General features: G+C 51.2%; 1 protein-coding gene across 1 annotated transcript in view; it reads right to left on the reverse strand.

The window, feature by feature from the left end:
• Positions 1–900: 900 nt before the first annotated feature.
• NUP188 (nucleoporin 188) overlaps positions 901–17,966 on the reverse strand; it is a 42,912-nt gene continuing 25,846 nt past the window's right edge. Inside the window, exons 16-44 of the mRNA XM_055399327.2 lie at positions 17,541–17,693; positions 17,221–17,347; positions 16,924–17,011; positions 16,756–16,832; positions 15,901–16,015; positions 14,422–14,542; positions 14,248–14,314; positions 13,452–13,580; positions 13,005–13,144; positions 12,083–12,189; positions 10,871–11,077; positions 10,584–10,753; positions 10,000–10,069; positions 9,542–9,609; positions 8,914–9,109; positions 6,896–6,973; positions 6,535–6,620; positions 6,207–6,352; positions 5,800–5,981; positions 4,677–4,877; positions 4,436–4,528; positions 3,894–4,052; positions 3,464–3,601; positions 2,767–2,841; positions 2,438–2,668; positions 2,199–2,330; positions 1,888–1,961; positions 1,628–1,757; positions 901–1,511 (exon numbers count right to left, since the gene is read on the reverse strand). Coding sequence (XP_055255302.2) covers positions 1,335–1,511; positions 1,628–1,757; positions 1,888–1,961; positions 2,199–2,330; positions 2,438–2,668; positions 2,767–2,841; positions 3,464–3,601; positions 3,894–4,052; positions 4,436–4,528; positions 4,677–4,877; positions 5,800–5,981; positions 6,207–6,352; positions 6,535–6,620; positions 6,896–6,973; positions 8,914–9,109; positions 9,542–9,609; positions 10,000–10,069; positions 10,584–10,753; positions 10,871–11,077; positions 12,083–12,189; positions 13,005–13,144; positions 13,452–13,580; positions 14,248–14,314; positions 14,422–14,542; positions 15,901–16,015; positions 16,756–16,832; positions 16,924–17,011; positions 17,221–17,347; positions 17,541–17,693 — 3,737 coding nt within the window. The 3' untranslated portion in view covers positions 901–1,334. The remainder of the gene's footprint in view (positions 1,512–1,627; positions 1,758–1,887; positions 1,962–2,198; positions 2,331–2,437; positions 2,669–2,766; positions 2,842–3,463; positions 3,602–3,893; positions 4,053–4,435; positions 4,529–4,676; positions 4,878–5,799; positions 5,982–6,206; positions 6,353–6,534; positions 6,621–6,895; positions 6,974–8,913; positions 9,110–9,541; positions 9,610–9,999; positions 10,070–10,583; positions 10,754–10,870; positions 11,078–12,082; positions 12,190–13,004; positions 13,145–13,451; positions 13,581–14,247; positions 14,315–14,421; positions 14,543–15,900; positions 16,016–16,755; positions 16,833–16,923; positions 17,012–17,220; positions 17,348–17,540; positions 17,694–17,966) is intronic.

Raw genomic sequence — 17,966 nt, forward strand, 5'->3', positions numbered from 1 at the left:
CCCAGCCCTATCGCTAAAGCCAAGTCTGGTGGCTGACACCTGCATTCTCCACACTCACTTTTTAACGAATCTTTTTACTCTGCCTGTCTGCTTGCTCTCTAGCCAGTGACCAATAATAAACCATCCTCCGTGTGCACGTTGCCTGGGCTCCGGTCGCATCGCGGGCCTCAAGCGGGAAGGGGAAGAGGAGGTGGCACGGTGCTCTCCTTCTGGGGGAGGAAGCGATGGGCCCCTCCTCTCTCCCAGGGCACCCATGCTGCTCCTGAAGAAGGGAACGCAGGTCTGCTGCAGCTGCGTCACCGACGTTTTTTCCCTGAGGAAAACTTGGCTGAACTGGGGCAGAGTGGACTGTAAAATGTGCATGACGGTTTACACTTGGGTAACTGACAGTGCTTCCCAGGGACCCGGCATTGAGTGCAGCACGTTCACACATATTCTCGTGTCGTCCTCACAGACGAGGGAAGAAGAAATCAGAGTCACCTCCTCGAGGTTCCGTAACTGGCAAGTGGCCACACAGGGACTGTAGCCCATGTTAGTCTAGTTCCCAAAACTTCCCAAGTGATAGCTTCGGTCCACAAGCCAGGTTTTAGATTGAGGCTTGCATTTGGGCCCAGAACTCTGTGATTAGGCCACCCCACCCAGGGCCCTCTGAAGGGAGGGGAGGCACAGAGCTACAGACAGAAGGAGCAGGGCTTCAGGAAAGGCCCTAACCCAGCAATCAACTCAGCCAGCTGGAAAATGGAGGTGGGGAGTTGGGGTTGGGGGCCAAGACCTGGGTAGAAGGAAGACCTGAGTGTCCACCCAGTACCCCCCAGGCCACTCTGGGCCCCTGGACAAACGGGGCAGAGCAATGCTCTGAGAGCTGGCTAGTCCTTAGGCTCGGAAAGTATATCCACGCAGTTGTGTATAAACAGTATTTTAATATTTGTATAAATAGACCACAGTATTACCAAAAACTGCAAGAACAGAGTGTGGAAAAACAGATTCTCAAACCCGTGCACACAGCCTCCTGGCTGCACGTGACATTGGCTCCCCGCCTCTCCCCTGGCCAGGGTCAAGTGCTGTGGGGAATGCTTGAAGGAAAGGAATACACCTCTTTAGGGGCATTTTTGAAGTGAGACTGAGCGCAGCAGACTCACGGCTCCCCACCCCTGCTGTTGACCTCTTGATCTGTTACAAAAATAATGCCGGGGCGGCGGCTGGAGTCATGGTGACTCTGGGGAGGGTGACAAGCTGCTCTCGGGCCGAGACAGGCTGTCTGCCAGCAGTACCCCCAACTCCCCAGGTCTGCCGTGCAGGCTGGTGCAGAGTGTAGGCGGCCGCAGGCGGGTGCCCTATCTTTGCACGTGTCGGACAAAGGCCTGCACCAGCTGGATTAGAGGCTCCTGACTCTCGGGGCTGACCTTGGAGAGAGAGGTGGACTTGCCCTGAGGCGAGGGAAGGACGCCAGCAGCAGGGGAGCTGGGGGCTCCCCGGCGGAAGTAGCGGGAGAGACTGGAGAGGAGAGTGCTCTGCAAGAGAAGAAGCACCCAATGAGGTCCTGTGGCCCCCTCTCAGGGCGGCCCGAGGCAGTGGGGGCCGGGACCCCTGGGTCGCCCCAGCAGGCAGGGCCCTCCACCCCTCCTACCAACTCTGAGCTGAGCTCCTGCTTCATCCGCTGCTTGTCCCGGGGGTGCACAGCCGGGTCCCGAAGGTAACGCATCGCCTGGGAGATGAGCAGGTAGAAGCAGTTCTCCATGGTGAACATCAGGAGCGACCTGGAGGAGGGGCAGATGTGGGCGCTGCTGCAGAGGCCATGTGGGCCGTGTGCATGAAGCGGCGGATCCAGGAGAGCCAGCCCAAGACCACCCCAGCCCCCAACCATGGTCCAGAGGAGCGCTTTCTCACTTCAGAGTTCTGGTCCCTTCCACTTGTGTACTGAGCCCCACAGCCTGGCTGAGAGGCTCCTTTTTCTTGTCCAGCTGGAGAAAGAGAAATGGGGGTTAAAAAAAATAAGGTAGTAATAACAACTCCAACTCACTGAGAACTTCCCATGTCACAAGACGTAGCTACGTTAGGCAATTTTATCAGCTACTCGTTAACTCTCACTAGTTCTTACAGGTCAGCTCAGGCTAGGTACACAGGCCCAAGGTGGTGGTTAGGCAGTGGAAAGCTGGGAGGAAGGCCTGGGGTGAGGGATCAGACAATTCCCAACTTACCTCTCCAAGCATGTTCAGGGCCACATTCACGGTGGCCAGAAGGGTCCCGAAGGAGGGGGCCCCTTCAGAGTCAAAAGTGGGAGTGGTGAAGCTCAGGGCAAACAGGAAGCTGTATTCAGCAAGGTCCAGGGACTGCAAAGCAAGATGAGACCAATGGGAGGGCAAGACCCCCAGGCACCTCTGGGCACAGATCGGAGCCCTGGTGGCTCTGTGGAGGCTAGGGGCACAGGGCAGGGTACCTGATCCAGCAGGACCTGGCAGACGTCGGGGGTGAAGCGGCGCAGGGCGGCCAGGGTCCTGCTGAGGATCCTCAGGAGGCCGTACTGGACGGTGCGCAAGGCCCGCTGCTCTGAGGCCTCTGTGTCAGGAGCTGGCTGCTTGGAGGAGGAGGAGGGGGCAGCCGGGGCAGCTGTGGGTGGCCGCTGAGCTCGGGGGGCGACGGCGGAGGGGATGCCCTCCCCATTTTTGTTCTGGGGGAAGGAGGGGGAGGGAAGACAACAGAGAGCTGGAGCGCAGAAGAGGTGGGGCAAGGCCGCGTGGGGGAGGCTGCGGCTGGGGGGCTGGTTACCTGCAGGTAGTGCTGCAGCATCTTGCGGCTGTGCAGGAGGGAGGTGCAGGCCTGGCACAGGTAGCCGAGGTTCACCTGTGGCAACAGGAAAGGGTGAGGGGGATCCACGGGGCGGCCCCAGGCAGCTGACCAGCAGGGCGCTACCTGAAACCACGCACTTCTCCCGCGTCCCCCGCACCTCCCTGCATCCTCCAGCCCCAAACCTCACAGCCACCAAGCACGTTCAACCAGGCTCTTGGGTCAACAGATGCCTGCATGGTTTCCGAGACCCAGCTAGATACCAGGCACGGTATAAAATCCTAAGTAAATAAATTAGACAGGGACAGTTTTCCCGTCTTATAGAAAAAAAAACGGTGAGATAAAGGAGAAGTGAAGTGACCTGGCCAAGGTCACACAACCACAGGCCTGACTCTCGAGCCTGTGTTCCTCCCCGCCTGCTCCTCCAGCCGGTCCCCAGTTTCAGTCCTGCTCTGAGGGATGTGAGCCAGGGCCTGCGCCACAGAGCCCAAGTTCCCACCCTATAAGGCCGCCCTATGCTATGGAGGCAAAACTTTGCTGCAGAGGAAGCAAGGCGAACCCAAACCTGTGCTACAGAAGGAAACGGCCACATTCCAGGAACAGGCCTGCCCTTCACGCCCTGCCCCGTTCTCCCTGAACCTTTCCCCAGACCCTCCAAAAAGCTGGTCTCAGGCCATACCTGGACATCCCGCATGAGCTGAGGCAGGTGGAAGTGCCACTCCTTCCTGAAGCTGGAGAGCTGCAGGAGGAAGCCCACGGTGTGATCAGCCTCCTCCAGGCACGCTAGACTCTGCACCGTCCTCACCGCGTTGAGGCACTGGGGGGGACACAGGAAAGGGTGGGGTGACTCAGCCCTGCTGCGTCTGCTAAGGCCCTCCCGCAGGAAGGGGAGTCCTGGGCCCTCAAACGCTGAGGCAACGGCATGATAGGTGACTAGATGAAGCGGCTTCTCTCTGAGCTGATCCAAGACCGTTCCCCTTCCTCTGCGGGGCCTGTCAGCCAGCAGTCCTCACGGCTCCTCAGAAGTGGGAGCACCCACACTCAGTTCTGAGGAGCCCAGACATCCTTGAACCCCAAGTAATGACCCCAAAATGCCAGCAGCCCCTCACCTGTAAGGTCCGCTCCTGGTGAACCCCCACGAAGTCCAGGGCCTCGGTCAGGAAGTTGTAGCGCAGAGTTTTGAGGAGCCGCTCCATCAAGGACATGGAGAGACGGTAGACGCCGGGCCAAGAGGGGGCGTCCAGGGACTTCCGAGAGGTGCCAGATGTCTGAGACACAAACAGCAGACAGGATCACGACATGGGCCCAGGAACCAGCTGACAGGGACCCTGGGGCCTCCCTGCAACCCAGCAGCTAAGGAAGCCTTTTTTACTTTGAGGAGAAAAGCTCCTGGAAGGGGTGCCAGCAGGGTCAGAGAGGGTCCGAGGTCAGGCGCTATGCAGAAAGAGCACCAAACGGAGATACGAGAAGCCGAGGCTCCAAGTTAAGGCTGGGCACTAACTAACTGCGTAAGCTTCTCTTGCTAGCAGCACAGGGGTGGGGAAGCTTCTGTATTCTCGGTGCCTTAACTAGGCCCCTCAAGAAAGCAACTTCCGGGCCCAACGACAGCACCAAGGGGCCTGGGGAGGCGGGGCAGGCCCCTGGCACTCACCTGCACTGTCCCGTTGGTGCTGAGCTGGTACACACTCAGGAGAGGCAAACAAATGCTCTGGGTGATGCCGGCTCCGGCCACAGCCGTGGCCCCCTGCAAGGGAAAGACGCAGGATGAGAGGGATGCTATCACTGCAGCCGCCTGCCCCCGGGGCGGGGTGGGGGCTCTTGGGCTGGGAGAACCCTGGGCAGCGTCTGCACCCACCGGCACAAGCCCAGCCACTCCTCTGCCTGTCGCCTACCTGCTGGGTGCGGGCCAGCGTGAGGAGCAGGTGCAGCGCCGCCTCGGTGAAGTGCAGGTTCTGCTTCACACGAAGGCTCACCTCCAAGGTGGTGAAGAGTGTAGGCAGGATGGGGAGCCGGCGGGTAACCTGCAGCCATGAGTCCCCATCCTCATCCACCTCACACAGCTCCTTGGCCAGGTGCAGGCCCAGGACACAGACCTGCTGGGCCCAAGGGTAGAGATGGTGAGAGGGAAGGAGGCGGTGCCGGGGGAAGAGGAGAGGAACAGGTCACCCATGCCACATGGGGTCAAAGTGAGCTCCCCTCTAACTGCACGATTGCTCCCACCTCCTAAATGGACCCTCCTCTCCACATCTTCTCTGCTCTCTTCTTCAGCCCAGTGACTTTTCACACTTCACGGCCATGAGCCACCCAGAGTAATCCATTCGGCGCAGCAGTATACGCACCTTAAAGTTTTCACTGAAGAGCACCTACCTTTATCCCCTGCAAAGCAAGCTATTTTCCTCGACATTTTACTCTACTTCATTTAGAAAATGCTAGTTATAACCAAATGAGCCAAGATTCATGAATAGGTCCTGACCCACAGCTTGAAAAACACTGTTCTATACTATTAATACATCCAGCAGGCTTTCTAACATACAAATCTCATCATTTTTCTCCCTTACTTAAAATCCTTACGTGGTTTCCCGTTTCACTTAGCACCCAGAATAAAGACCCTGACATCCAAAGGCTGCCAGTCATCCAGCCTACAGCTCTCCAGGCCTCATTTGACCCTGGCTCACACCAAGTGACTCTCACCCACAGCTCAGCACACGCAGTTCTTGCCGCCTAAATCCCGCTGCTCCCATGGCCTGCTGGCTCTACCAATGCCCAGCCACTGCTCAAAGGGTGCATTCTCTCCAGATCCCGAGGTGAGGAGAGAACCCACGGGGCACCCTCTCCCTGTGTTTCACCCCTGCAACAGTGGAATTTTGACACATCTCTGCACGGTCTGGTCCATTAACTCTGTCAGGCGGCGACTGTCTAGTTCACTCACCACCCGTGGGCCTGGCCTAGAGGAGGCAGCAGTTTACAACCGGGGGTGCGAGTGGGAAGGGTAAGCGGCTCCCGGGCGCCCCTCACCCCGTCTCGCTGGTCCCTGTGCCGTAGCCGGGGGCAGTCGTCAGTCTCCATGCTGTCCTTGTCCTCGGTGGCACTGCCCGCCGCCAGGCTGTGGCGGGTCTGGTCAAAAAGTGTGATCACCTCTTCCTGAAGGGTCTCACAGACGTTCAGCACCAGCTGGGAGTATTGGGGGATGTCATTCACTGCAAAGGACAGTAAGGGGACTCTGTCAGGCTACCCAACACGTCTGTTCCACGCAGGTGGCTGTGCACAGACTGCTAAGAGGAAGTACATCAGCCAGTGGGAGGGGAGGAGACAAAGAGCTTTCCCGAAGACGAGAGTCCAGGACTGAAAACTCAAGCTTCAGAGGAACCACCCCAGCTCTGACGTGGAGGAAGTCCTGCCCCTCACTCCTTCCCGCCCCTCACCTCTCATCTCCTTCATCTGCAGCACTGTGATGAACGCCGAGAACACCTTGGCCTTGGTCTTCTCCATGAGCTGCTGGTCTGCCTGCAGCACTCCCTCCAGGATCTCCGTCAGGGGCCCGAGGATTTCATCCACAGACCCTAACTCTCTAGACACAGCGCAGTGGAGAAGGGGGTGGAACACACCTCACAGAAAGGCCACACATGGCCCGCTCCCCTCAGGATGCCCATGGGGCAGCACGCCTCTCATCAGAGGTCTGCTTCAGTCCCGAAACCCGAGGTGAGGCCGGTGAGGAGGGTGGGAGAGGCTGCCCCTCCTGGCCAGGCTCACCTCTTCCACTGCCGGAGGAGAATAAGCAGCAGGGTGCACATCATGGAGCCGAGGCGGAGGCAGTTCACGGAGGCGGGGACGAGGAGCTGAGGAGGAGATGGCACAGTCAGCGTCCTGGGGGCTGACGCCCCAGGAGGCTGGGAGCACCATACACAGGCCCCTGCGGCCCCGAGCCTCTCTCTCCCGGCAGTGCACTCATGGGGGTGAGCATGCGGAGGCAGTAGCGGACCTCCGCCTGGCACCACTGCCTCAGGCCGCCTGAGTGATTTGACCACTCGCGCGGCTACAGGTTTAGAAGCTGCTATTTGACTGCGGAGGCCATCTCCCTGGGAGGAACAGGAACTCTCCCAGACACACTTACTAACGCCTTGGTCCCCTCGAGCACATCAAGAAAGAGCTGGTGACGCACTGCAGAGTCCGTCAGGTGCGTTATCTCTGCCTGCAAAGGGACAGGAAAGAAAGATCAGTGAGGAAAATTGCCCAGACTTCAGAAGCCAAGAAAAACGGGGTCCTCTGTCAGGCAACTAGTCACTGTCTCCCTGGTTAAAATGAGACTCAAGGGTCCTGATGTTTCCAGGTCCTCCTCAGCCATGGTCAGAACCAGAAGCCCAGGTTCATTCACCTCCTCCACAACAACATCCTTCCCCTGCTCAAACCTTTTGAGGCTTCCCAGTGCAACCCTTCTGGAAACACCAACTCCTCCACGAGGCCTGGGCACCCCCGAGGATCTGGTCCACCTGATTTTGGTATCATCTCCACTGCGCTCACTCGACTCCAACCCTACTGGCCCCCTTCCTCCTCCGCGAAAAGGCTGAGCTCTTCCCATTCCTGGGCCTCTGCACCTGTGACTCTGACTGCCCAGAGCATCATCTAGTAGCCTCCTCGCACACTCAGGCCTCAGTGTGAACGGTACCTCCTTAAAGGGCCTCCTGACTACTCTTACCCTCCTTTAGCATTCCCTACCACAGCATCAGAGTTATTTATTTCCTTCATTGTGAACTATCACAATCCCAAACTATATTCCTTTGTAAATTTGTTTACAATGTATCTCTCTCATGGGCCACCCCATGTGAGATCAAAGACCATATCTGCCTTATTCACTGCTGTATCCCAGTGCCTGGCATACAGTAAGCATTCCATTAGTATCTATTAAATGGATGAAAAAATGATCAATATCCTAGACAAAACCAAAACAGGTTTCCTAGGGGAAAAGATGGTGGGATTTTCAGAGCTGCAATTCAAGAACTGCTGCCCTGTTTGGACTTAAAAGGTGACACATAAAATTCCCCAGAGACGACTGACCCTTTTGGTGTGTCTATAGTATCAGGGGTCCAAAACCACCGTGTCACAGCACACCTGCAAGGCTGTGGACAGTCAGGCACTAGGGAACAAGTCATGGAAGACCTAAGAGTGCGCCTGGAACAAAGGGTATCTGTTAAGCTGAAGTTATAAAGTCAAGATACTAATTTGGATTCCCAAGGGCAAACCACGTCAATATCAAGTCCTTACTATACAGCAAGATGTTGCCAAAACACACACACAAACGAAAAGCCAAGGAGAAATGCAAATTCTTCCTAAACGTCAACTCGCTAAAAACCAACGCTCTGTAGACACACTACAGATACAGCGACCTCTGCTCTTTTCTCGGACCACCAGGGAATGCAGTTTCTAGAGCCAACAAAACCACTGTTCTCCATAGGCTGCTCCAGCCATTACAGCTACCAGCTAACAAGTCAACAGGAGAAGGCAATGGCACCCCACTCCAGTACTCTTGCCTGGAAAATCCCATGGGTGGAGGAGCCTGGTAGGTCTGCAGTCCATGGGATCGTAAAGAGTCAGACATGACTGAGCGACTTCACTTTCACTTTTCACTTTCATGCACTGGAGAAGGAAATGGCAACCCACACCAGTGTTCTTGCCTGGAGAATCCCAGGGACGGGGGAGCCTGGTGGGCTTCGGTCTATGGGATCGCACAGAGTCAGACACGACTGAAGCGACTTAGCAGCAGCAGCAGCAACCAGTCAACAAATACGTTTACCCAGCATCCCCAGGGCACACAGCTGAGAAGCAATTATCCATGTGCACAAGAGGTGGCTGACGGAAGGAGTCCCCAACCTGGCCAGGTCCACAAAGGCAGCTACGGGAGGCTTTCATGAACATCTGAAGGGATTTAAAGAATGCTTCTCTGCACTTTCCTTAAGGGCCCCTTGCTGGCCAAAAAGCCTTCAAGCACCCCACATTTGGCACAGAACCCGTTACATTTTGGCTCTCAGAGAAAAACCCTGATCATTCTTTAGCCCAAGGGGCTGTATCTGCTAATCATCACAGCGTATCGTTGCTAGGGTACTAAAGCCAAAACTCGCCCCAGGAGGTTCTTACGTGACTGGCGGCAATGATGAGAAACATCCTCCAGGCGGAGACCAGCGTCTGATACTCTACCAGGGAGGTGCAGCTGCTGCCTTCTGTGTCAGCCATGTGAACCGCCAAGGACTTGACATACCCCGACCAGTAGGCAAAGCGCTTCTCGCTGGAAAATTTCTTGAGTGTATCTTTTAATGACTGGTCTAATGAGCCCCTAAGGTGTCAAGAGAAAAATAAAACTTATGGTTAGGTTTGAAAAGCAGATGGGAGTATGATGGGCACTGACCCTTGTTGAGGCAGAGAAAGCAACCTCACATGGGCTTAAAGGCAGACGGCTCCGGATCAGCTCCAGTGTGTGGGGCTCACACTTCTTGCTCAACATATTGGGTTAGGCTGAGGCCTTTTCCAGGGTTCCTTCTCCATAAAATCCCGAGCACAAGGAGTTTGCTTCACAATCACTCTTTCTGACAATCATAAATGCCATCAATGGACTGGCCAGGGACACGGATCGGTGGCCCTCCAGAAATGGCTCCAAACCAGCTCTCTCCTCTGCCTGGGCTCATACAGCCACGCCCTCAGCAGTAGACTCCATGGGTCCCCCCGCCACAAACCTCTGATTAAAGTCTCAAAAGGGGAAAAGACTCACTTAACTACATAGTATATCTCCAAGCAAATTATCTTCATGATTAGGGCACAGGTTTCCAGGATGCTGGGCTGTGGAGGGGGAGAGCAGAGTCGTGAGAACCTCTCCCCTGGGGCCCCTCCCTCCCATGTGGGACAGAGCAGGGACTGGCACTAGCAAACAAGAAAGCACGTTCCCTAGCGAGTGGGCATCTAACTTGCAAGAGCAGAAGCGTCAGGTCCACAGTGTCTCCAAGTGAGTGGGGACCACAGAGTCAGCAACAGAGCAGGGCAAGCCACCCTCCTTCCCAAAGCAAGACCTCAAAGGAGAGGAGACAAATGCTTCTCTGAGAAAGAAGCTGCAGGTGAAGAAAACGTGCTGGTCATTTAGTCAGGTTGGGGTAGACATTTTCCACAGCCCAGTCTCAGCCCAGCCTTCACTCCCAGGGTCTCTCCACCATTGTCCCTCCCTTCACCACTCACCTCGGATGTTTCCGAGGGAGGAGAAAGCGTACCAAATAGCGGACTTGTTAGATTCTCCCAAAACTTGGGTCTGAAAAAAAAATACATGTCAGAAGTCACACTTTCTCTCATACAGCCCTTTTTCGCCTCTTTCCACCTCCTCTTGGCGACCACCTCTCCACATTTTCTCGTTCCAACCCTAACATTTGCTGCATAGGCCACCTGTGTGTGTTATTATAATACACAAACAGAAAGGGATTCCATGGACAAAACAGGGACCCAGAGTAAAGCGTGTTCCATTCAGTTCAATGGCTCGAGCAAGTCACCCTCATCTGACTACTGTTTCTTGTGAACAATGGGTTTGAGGCTCGGCAGAGGGCAGGAAGTTGAAAGGTGGGAACTCTAAGGAACTCTAAACACATCAGAGTAAAGATTACACCTGCTAGGGCAGCTTTAAAAAGAGAGGAACTCCCACATAATGACCCAAGCACGAAGCACTTTTAAGAGTGACCTCTCACAACAAACCTCCCAGAATGACTGCCCCCTCATCTCACAGACAAGGACAGGCACTCAGGAGACTAAGGAATTGCTGGAGTCAGACTCACTTGGTTCTGAGGACCAGCATGGCACTGTCCCGCCGGTCCTGCCACAGGGCGTGCAAAAAGGCGATAGCTGCCCGGTGCAGCAGGGGGGGGCACCAGTAGCGGTCCTGCTGCTGGGACCCGATCAGCTCCAGCACTGCGTGGAGACAGCTCCACACCCCGAGGCTGAATTCCTGCAGAGGGGCAGTGACAGCTCAGGCCCACAGCTTCCACCCACAGCCAGACCCGCAGAGTCCAGCACCCACCTCCCAGAGGGCCATCTCCCAGTTTCATCCCAGGTGCAGGCTCACCTTGGAGCCATCACTGCCATCCTTCACCTCCAGATTCAGAAATAGTTCAATGAGGCCTGGCTGCGTCTCTACAGCAACCGTGAGGAATTCCAGAATCATTACTTTGATGCGCATATCCTCAATCTTGCTCTGCAGTCGGGTCAGGAAGGCGTCTCGGATGGCAGCCGCATCACTACCCAGGCAGGCATACACTGACATCGGGGCCACCTGGGGGAGACCGGGACAACACAGGTAGAGCTCCACCTCCAGAAAAACCGCAACAGGCATCTGCAGAAAGGTGCTGAAGAATTCTTAGAAAATGCCAGAGAGGGAAACATCCAGATGGACAGGTCTGGGCCAAAAGGGGACATCACACCAAACTACAGCAAAAGATGCCCCATGATTCCCAGAGAAAATAATAATCAACATAAAAAGATGCATAACCTCTCTCACGGTTAAATAAATGTAAAGTTCTTAAAAAAAGATAACACTGATTTGCCTATTAGATTAGCAAACATTAAAAAACTGATGAAGTCACTGTGGCAAGGATACGAGACTTAGGTTTTAGGAGTATAAACTGTTATTCTGGAGGCTAATTTCAAAGTATCCGATAAAAATTTAAATGTTCATTAATATCTAACTAATTTTTAGAAATTGTAAAAAAAGTTTACAGAGTTCTGTGGATAGGAATGTTCACTTCAGCACTATTTAACTGTAAGACAGAAAATAGCCTAAATAAATTAGGACCCATCCATGCTATGGCATGCCACACAAGCATTAGAGAATGAGATAGATCCCAATGTGCCCACATGGCAAGGCTGCAGGATATGGTGTTACGTGAAGAAAGCTAGTCACAAAACAGTATGTGTCGTGGAATTCTGCTTTTGAAAAGAACAAAAACTCACACTAAACATCCTTTAATACATAAGCATGGACAAAAAGAAACCTGGAGCAACACGTACCAATCTGCTCACAGGAATTCTTAGAATGAGGGAGATGTTAGAGGAGACCTTAATTTTCTGTAAAAGTTTATCTGTAACATTTAAATAAATATTTTAAAATGAGTATGTATGTTTTTTTTATAATTAGGAATAAAACAGTGTGTGTGAGAGTATGTGTGTCTATGGCCACATCACTTTAAAAGTCCAAGTCAGTTACATCTCTTAGAAGAAAGATTGTTCTCAAGCACTAAGTTAGTTTTCTGGGGCTTTGACTTGTTAGGTGGGATCCTACCGTGGCCAGACGTTTTAGCAACTGGATGGCAAGACGAGGCAGAGCTGGGTCGTGTTTGTGGTAGATGTATTTGGCAAGAACAGCAATAAGGTTGTTCCCATGGGCACCTGAGAAGTACAGGAAACAGTTCAGACACCAAAGTATGCCTAATTCAAGCTCTTAGGAGAGGTTTCTGTTCAGAAAGCTCACAAACATGAAGGAATTTACTCTCGAGTACTTGGAGGGCCCAAGCGGATGCAGGTGGCCCTGTCATTCTCCTTCTTCAGTAGCCAAGGAGACAGGCAGGATTGGGGGTAAAGAGCTCAATCCAATACATTAAGAGCAGAATTAGATACATTTTTAAGAAAATAAGTCTTTTAACAAACAGGTTAGGAAAAAGACATCACATTATATGTAACATGGCACTAAATGCAAAAAAATCATAAAAATCCCAAAACGATATAGCTAGAAAAAGGTCATAGATGTTGTCCAAATGCCTACTTGAAAATGAGGAAACTGGGTCCCAAAGAGATTAAATGAGTAGTTTAAAGTCAAAGAGTAATAACAGTCAACACTAACTAGGTACCAGGTTTTACAGGTAGCAACTGAATGTTCATTATGATCTTTTACAAGGTAGATACTGCGACTATCCCCTTTTTATAGATGAGAAATCTGAGGCACAGTTGTTAAAATAAGGTGCCCAAGGTCAAAGCTGGTTGCAGCCAGAATCTTAACCAAGATAGTCTGAACATGTATTCTTTACTATTATTCTATCACCACTAGGAGGCAGACATGAAGTATGACAGTCATTTCTAAGTCCAACTGGCGATCATTACCAAATTTCCTCAAAGAGTTCATCAGAAAATACTGTTGACCTCTAAAACACAGCCTGCAGTATGTACTTATGGGCAGAAATGTTGCTAATTAAAAGAAAAATACATACCATGCTGTGTGAGAGCCTGTTCCAGAGGGGACACCACATTAGAAGGCGGTTTCAGCCGAATGACATTGTTGGTGACGGAGAATGCCAATTTCACTGTCTTGATCAGCAGCAGGCCCTGGCCCTGGCCCTCTGCCCCATCACTAGGGTGCCAAATGGAAACCAAAGTTGATTCAGACAACATGACTTCATTCGCAACACATATGCTCTCATGAATTAGATTCCAACAACAATCCCAGAGTTCAACAGCTTCTTTTAGAGGCCCCAGTCCAAACTAAGAGAGAGGAGGTGCTATCAACTCCCTCTGCTATGTGAAAGTCTACACAGCAGCTAGTAGGTTATACAAAGGCTGCATCCTAGGAATAACAAGATTGTCTTTCTTACACTCCAGTTCTTACAATACGCAGGCACAATAAAGATACGTGGGGGAAGGTGGAGAGGAAGGCCTACCAGCGGGGCTGAGCAGCCATGACCATGTCAATGGTGTCCACACCGACGCCCATGATATTGATTACTGTCTGTCCTGCTTCTGTGTAGGCCAGGCTGCAGATGCAGAGAGACTGCAGGCTGGGGGTATGACTGGAAGACAGACACACGTTCCGAGTTACTGGGGAACCACCAAATTTATTACTGGAAGTAAAGGGTATTGTCCTAATCTAACCAACTGGACATCAGTGATACAAATCAGCTCTTTGCAGAGGAAGCCACTCTGAAGCCTTTCCTTAAACAGACCCTGAGAAACCATCAAAATATCCATCGATTAATGAACATGCTTACTGAAACAAATCACAATTAATCCATAGAGTGGAATGCATGGAACCATTAAAACAAAACAGATCTGCATGTAGTGGCATGGAAATAAAGTTACAGAAGAATAAGTACAAGCAGAGGGAAAAAAAAACCTACAAGATACATGTTAACTTGTTAATAGCCATCTCTGGGAAATAGGTTTATGAAGGGCATCTTGCCCTATTTCTCTATGAACAGGTTTGTAAAGATCATAAAAAGTGTGTGTATAATTTCACAGGAACAAGCCTGTTACCATTTGCTCTTCTCTCTTCAGACAGATAAGGAGAAACAGGCTTGTGGAAGGCAAATCAGAACCCCAAGAGCACTGAGCTCTGGGCCCAACCAAGCTGAGTTCTCTGGAAGAACGAGCCAGCTGTGCACAGCAGAAGCCCGAGTCTTCCCCTGCAGAGTGGCAGCATCTCAAAGTACCAAGCGCCAGCAATCCCCTCCCTCCTACCTGCTGTGCAGGTCTGTCTCGTGGCACAGGTTCAGTATTGAATGAATCAGCTCCAGGATCAGGCAACCTGAACTCCAGAAAAGACACAGGAGTGATGTGACCTCGTGTGATGACCCTCATCCCAAGAAAGGTGTCCAGGGAGCCTCCCATCTGCGCTGCCCACGTCCTCCTTACCAATCTGTTCTCTCACACCATGGGAGTTGTAGCGCCACTTGTGGTAGCTTGGCAGCATCTCCTTCAGCACAAACATGACACAAGGCACCAGCCCTTGGCTCTGGGTACTACCAAGCTGCCCCTACAAGAAACCTTGCCGTGAGGGCATATGCCACTTAAGGATAAGTCACTTTATCACTAAAGATTTGACTCCAAGACCACACATCCGAAAGAAATCTGGGCAAACCTTGGCTATCAGTGGGGAAGAAAAAAAACAAACAAACATCAGAATACTCTAGTTCAACTGAATCCAAGTCATAGGTTTCCCTAGAATAGAGACTAAAGGGACTAAAGGGACTAAAAGGGACTAAAAAGACAATGTGACAATATCACAAAAGGCATCTACAAGAAAGAGAAGGATGAAGTCCAAACCCGAGCAGGAGAGAGGTCCATCTTAAACACAGAGGATACAGGACTGTTGACAATGGAAAACTCCAGGTTCACTGTCATGAACACCAACCACCCTCAATTCTACCCCATCACTCAAATAGCAGAAGGAGATCTGATACTCACAATTCTTTGTCCTAGTGTTACTTGTTACCATCAGCTTATCTTAAGATTCTTTATATAAACATCTACTTCCTGATCTCTGCACAGAACCGTTTCTATTTAGGTGTTCATTGACTGATTCTTGCAAGCAGCACATGTGCTGAGCGTTCTTCACATGGAGCCCTCTCAATCCATGAGGCAGAGATCATTTATCATACCAGTTCAGAGAGGTGCTAAGAAATTTAATACGTGTCCAAGGTCATACAGCTAGTAAATGGTCAACCTGAAAGGTAAACCTAATTTTGACCCCCAAATCCACGCTACACAAGTATTTCTCAACCAGGGCTGCGATTCATTACCGGGTTGTGAGATCAGCTTGTGAGAAAACATCAGAACGCACCCTGCGTAGCACAAGCTGTGTCACACTTTGCAACTCCACTTTGTGTGCGCTTAGTCGCTCAGTCATTTCTGACTCTTGCGACCCCAAAGACTAGCCTGCCATGCTCCTTTGTCCATGGAATTTTCCAGGCAAGAATATTGGAGTGGGTTGCCATTCACTTCTCCAGGGGATCTTCCCAACCCAGGAATCGAACCTCGGTCTTCTGCATCGCAGGCAGATTCTTTACTGACTGAGCTATGAGGGAAGCCCCAACTCCACTTCAGAAGCAAACATAAGATGTATATACTGGGACATGATGAAATGTGTACATATTACCCTGGGCTTTGTCAAAAACAACTTTATGAAGTCACTGCATTATGCTGTACGGACTCTGAGTATTAAATAAGTTAACAAAGATGAAGCATCTACTATAAAGTCAGGCACATGACAGTCAGGACACAGAGACTGCTATCACCCTAACTTCAGGACAACTCTTAGGCCCGCAAACAAATGACTACAGCAACGGGGCAGAGGAAAACTATTTCAGATGCTTCCATCTGATGAGATTTTACCTTGACAAGAGTGGTGATCAAGCGCAGAAAAGCAATAGTGACCCCATACTCGCCCTGGGGCTGTTCACTATTCATCAAGAGGTTTCCATACCCACCAGCATTCATCCCCTCAGCACTGGGGAAAAACAGAGGGACAAAGGGGAAAAAAACGATGGGACGCTTTCAATAAACTATAAATTCAATTTCAATAAACTGTTAATTCGATTTCAATAAACTGTAATAATTCCTGTTATTGTCTCGACAACTTGGGCATAAAATGGAAAAGCCCTACAAAGGAATCAAGCAAATCTAGGCTACTTATTAACCAGGGGAAGCACTAAGGACTTTACTGATATAAACCTCAAAAGTGGAAAATCAAATAAAGATGAAGCAAGCGTACTTGTCTTATAAGCAAGAGAGAGCAAGGAGAGAATGCTCAGGTAGTAAGATGGAGCCTGTGTATTAATAACTGGTCCATCAGCAAGTTTGTGTGGCCATGAAACACAGAAAAGTACAGAGTGACCTCAGCTTAAAAAGGGGAAGTTGAGCCTCTGGATCCAGACACCCCTGGATTCTCTAGACTAGAAAGTTAACTTCCACATACCTAAGGTGGTTGCTGCTGGATGAGAAATACCTCTCTCCCTCAGCTTTAAAAACTGTGAGCTATCAGTGCTTCCCTAAGGAAAAAGCCTCTGTGCCCCAAGTCCCATCACCTCCTTCGCCTCATCCTGACTCATTTCTGGTGAGAGGACCGAAAAGGCAAGCAGCAGAATATACAGGCACAAAGAAGCACCTTTAAAACTAATGAAGCTAGCTGAGATCTGAAATGCAAGTGACACTCCCTGGGAATACACTCTACCCCAAGACCTGGCTCACCTGATCATCTGACTCATGTTGGAGACCTGGTGGGCCACGAAAGGCAAGAAGCCTGTGTGAAGAAGATCAGTCCAGACCTGGGGGGGAAAAGAGTCGAGTGTCTGTGGTGTGTCTTCAGGTATACGCCATGCGTGACATTTTTTGGCTGTTAGGAAGACTGTGTCTCACCTTTGCTGGGTTCCGGGCAGCCAAAACGGTCAAGCAATTGACGCAAGAAGCAATGACATCCACAGGTGGCGAGATCACTGTTGTTAACCTGGTTGGAGAACAGTGCATTGTACTCAGTAAAATGAATGAAGTGACTTGTTCCATCACAAATATTTTCCAGTCCTCTCTTCCCAAATCCCTCCTGGCAGCAGGGAATGAAACCAGGACATCCCTCTGCTGTGGACAGATATCACACCAGGGCTTCCCACCATGGGCTGTGTGCAGCCTCTGACCCAGTGGGAGGGACCAGATACTGACCGTTGCAGCAGCATGTAGATGCGGGACGTGATGGGCAGGAGGCAGTCTGCTATCGACAGGTCTGTACTGATGACCTTGTGGACCAGGTCAATGATGGGTTTGACCCGCTGGCAGTGCTGAATCACATCTGAGGGGGAAAAGTTGTGATCTCAATGAAAACAACTCCTTTAAGATCACTGAATAGTCTCTGAGATCCAGATAAATGATGCTAATCACAACCTGGAAGGCTCTGAATCTTATCTTGAAAGTCTCTGTCTTCCGAATCCTCTAACCATGTCCATTTTTCTTCCCACAGCAATCGCTCTCCGAGCTGACCTCACCTGCAGTGGAAACGACATGCAGCAGCATCTCAATCTCGCAGGTGAAGAGGGTCCAGCTGCTATACGAGTATTCCCAGCGCACCAGGTAGGCCCTATCGTCCAACATCACTTGGCCCACAGTGCCTTGAGGTATGCGAAGGTTGGTCTGACCTCCTAAAGAAGAAAGAGAAATTAGTCTAATAGAAAGAGAAGATTCCTATGACAGACAGCAATATCTAATCCCACAGAGATGTACAGACTCTCTTCTTAGTACCCACTACTGTTACAGCTTTTTACCTTAAAAAGAGACAAAAACAAAACTCTCAACTGTCATAGGGGAAGTGAGTCTTTCCATGTGTCTGAAAAACAATCAAGGGCAGAGTGGTTCTCCACTCACATGATGACTACAGGAAGACCACCTTACAGGACAGCATGTGCCTGGGTCAT

This window comes from Moschus berezovskii, chromosome 11 (genome assembly GCF_049115385.1).
Source record: "Moschus berezovskii isolate FMDL1 chromosome 11, NW_MosBer_1.0, whole genome shotgun sequence".
Taxonomy (NCBI): domain Eukaryota; kingdom Metazoa; phylum Chordata; class Mammalia; order Artiodactyla; family Moschidae; genus Moschus; species Moschus berezovskii.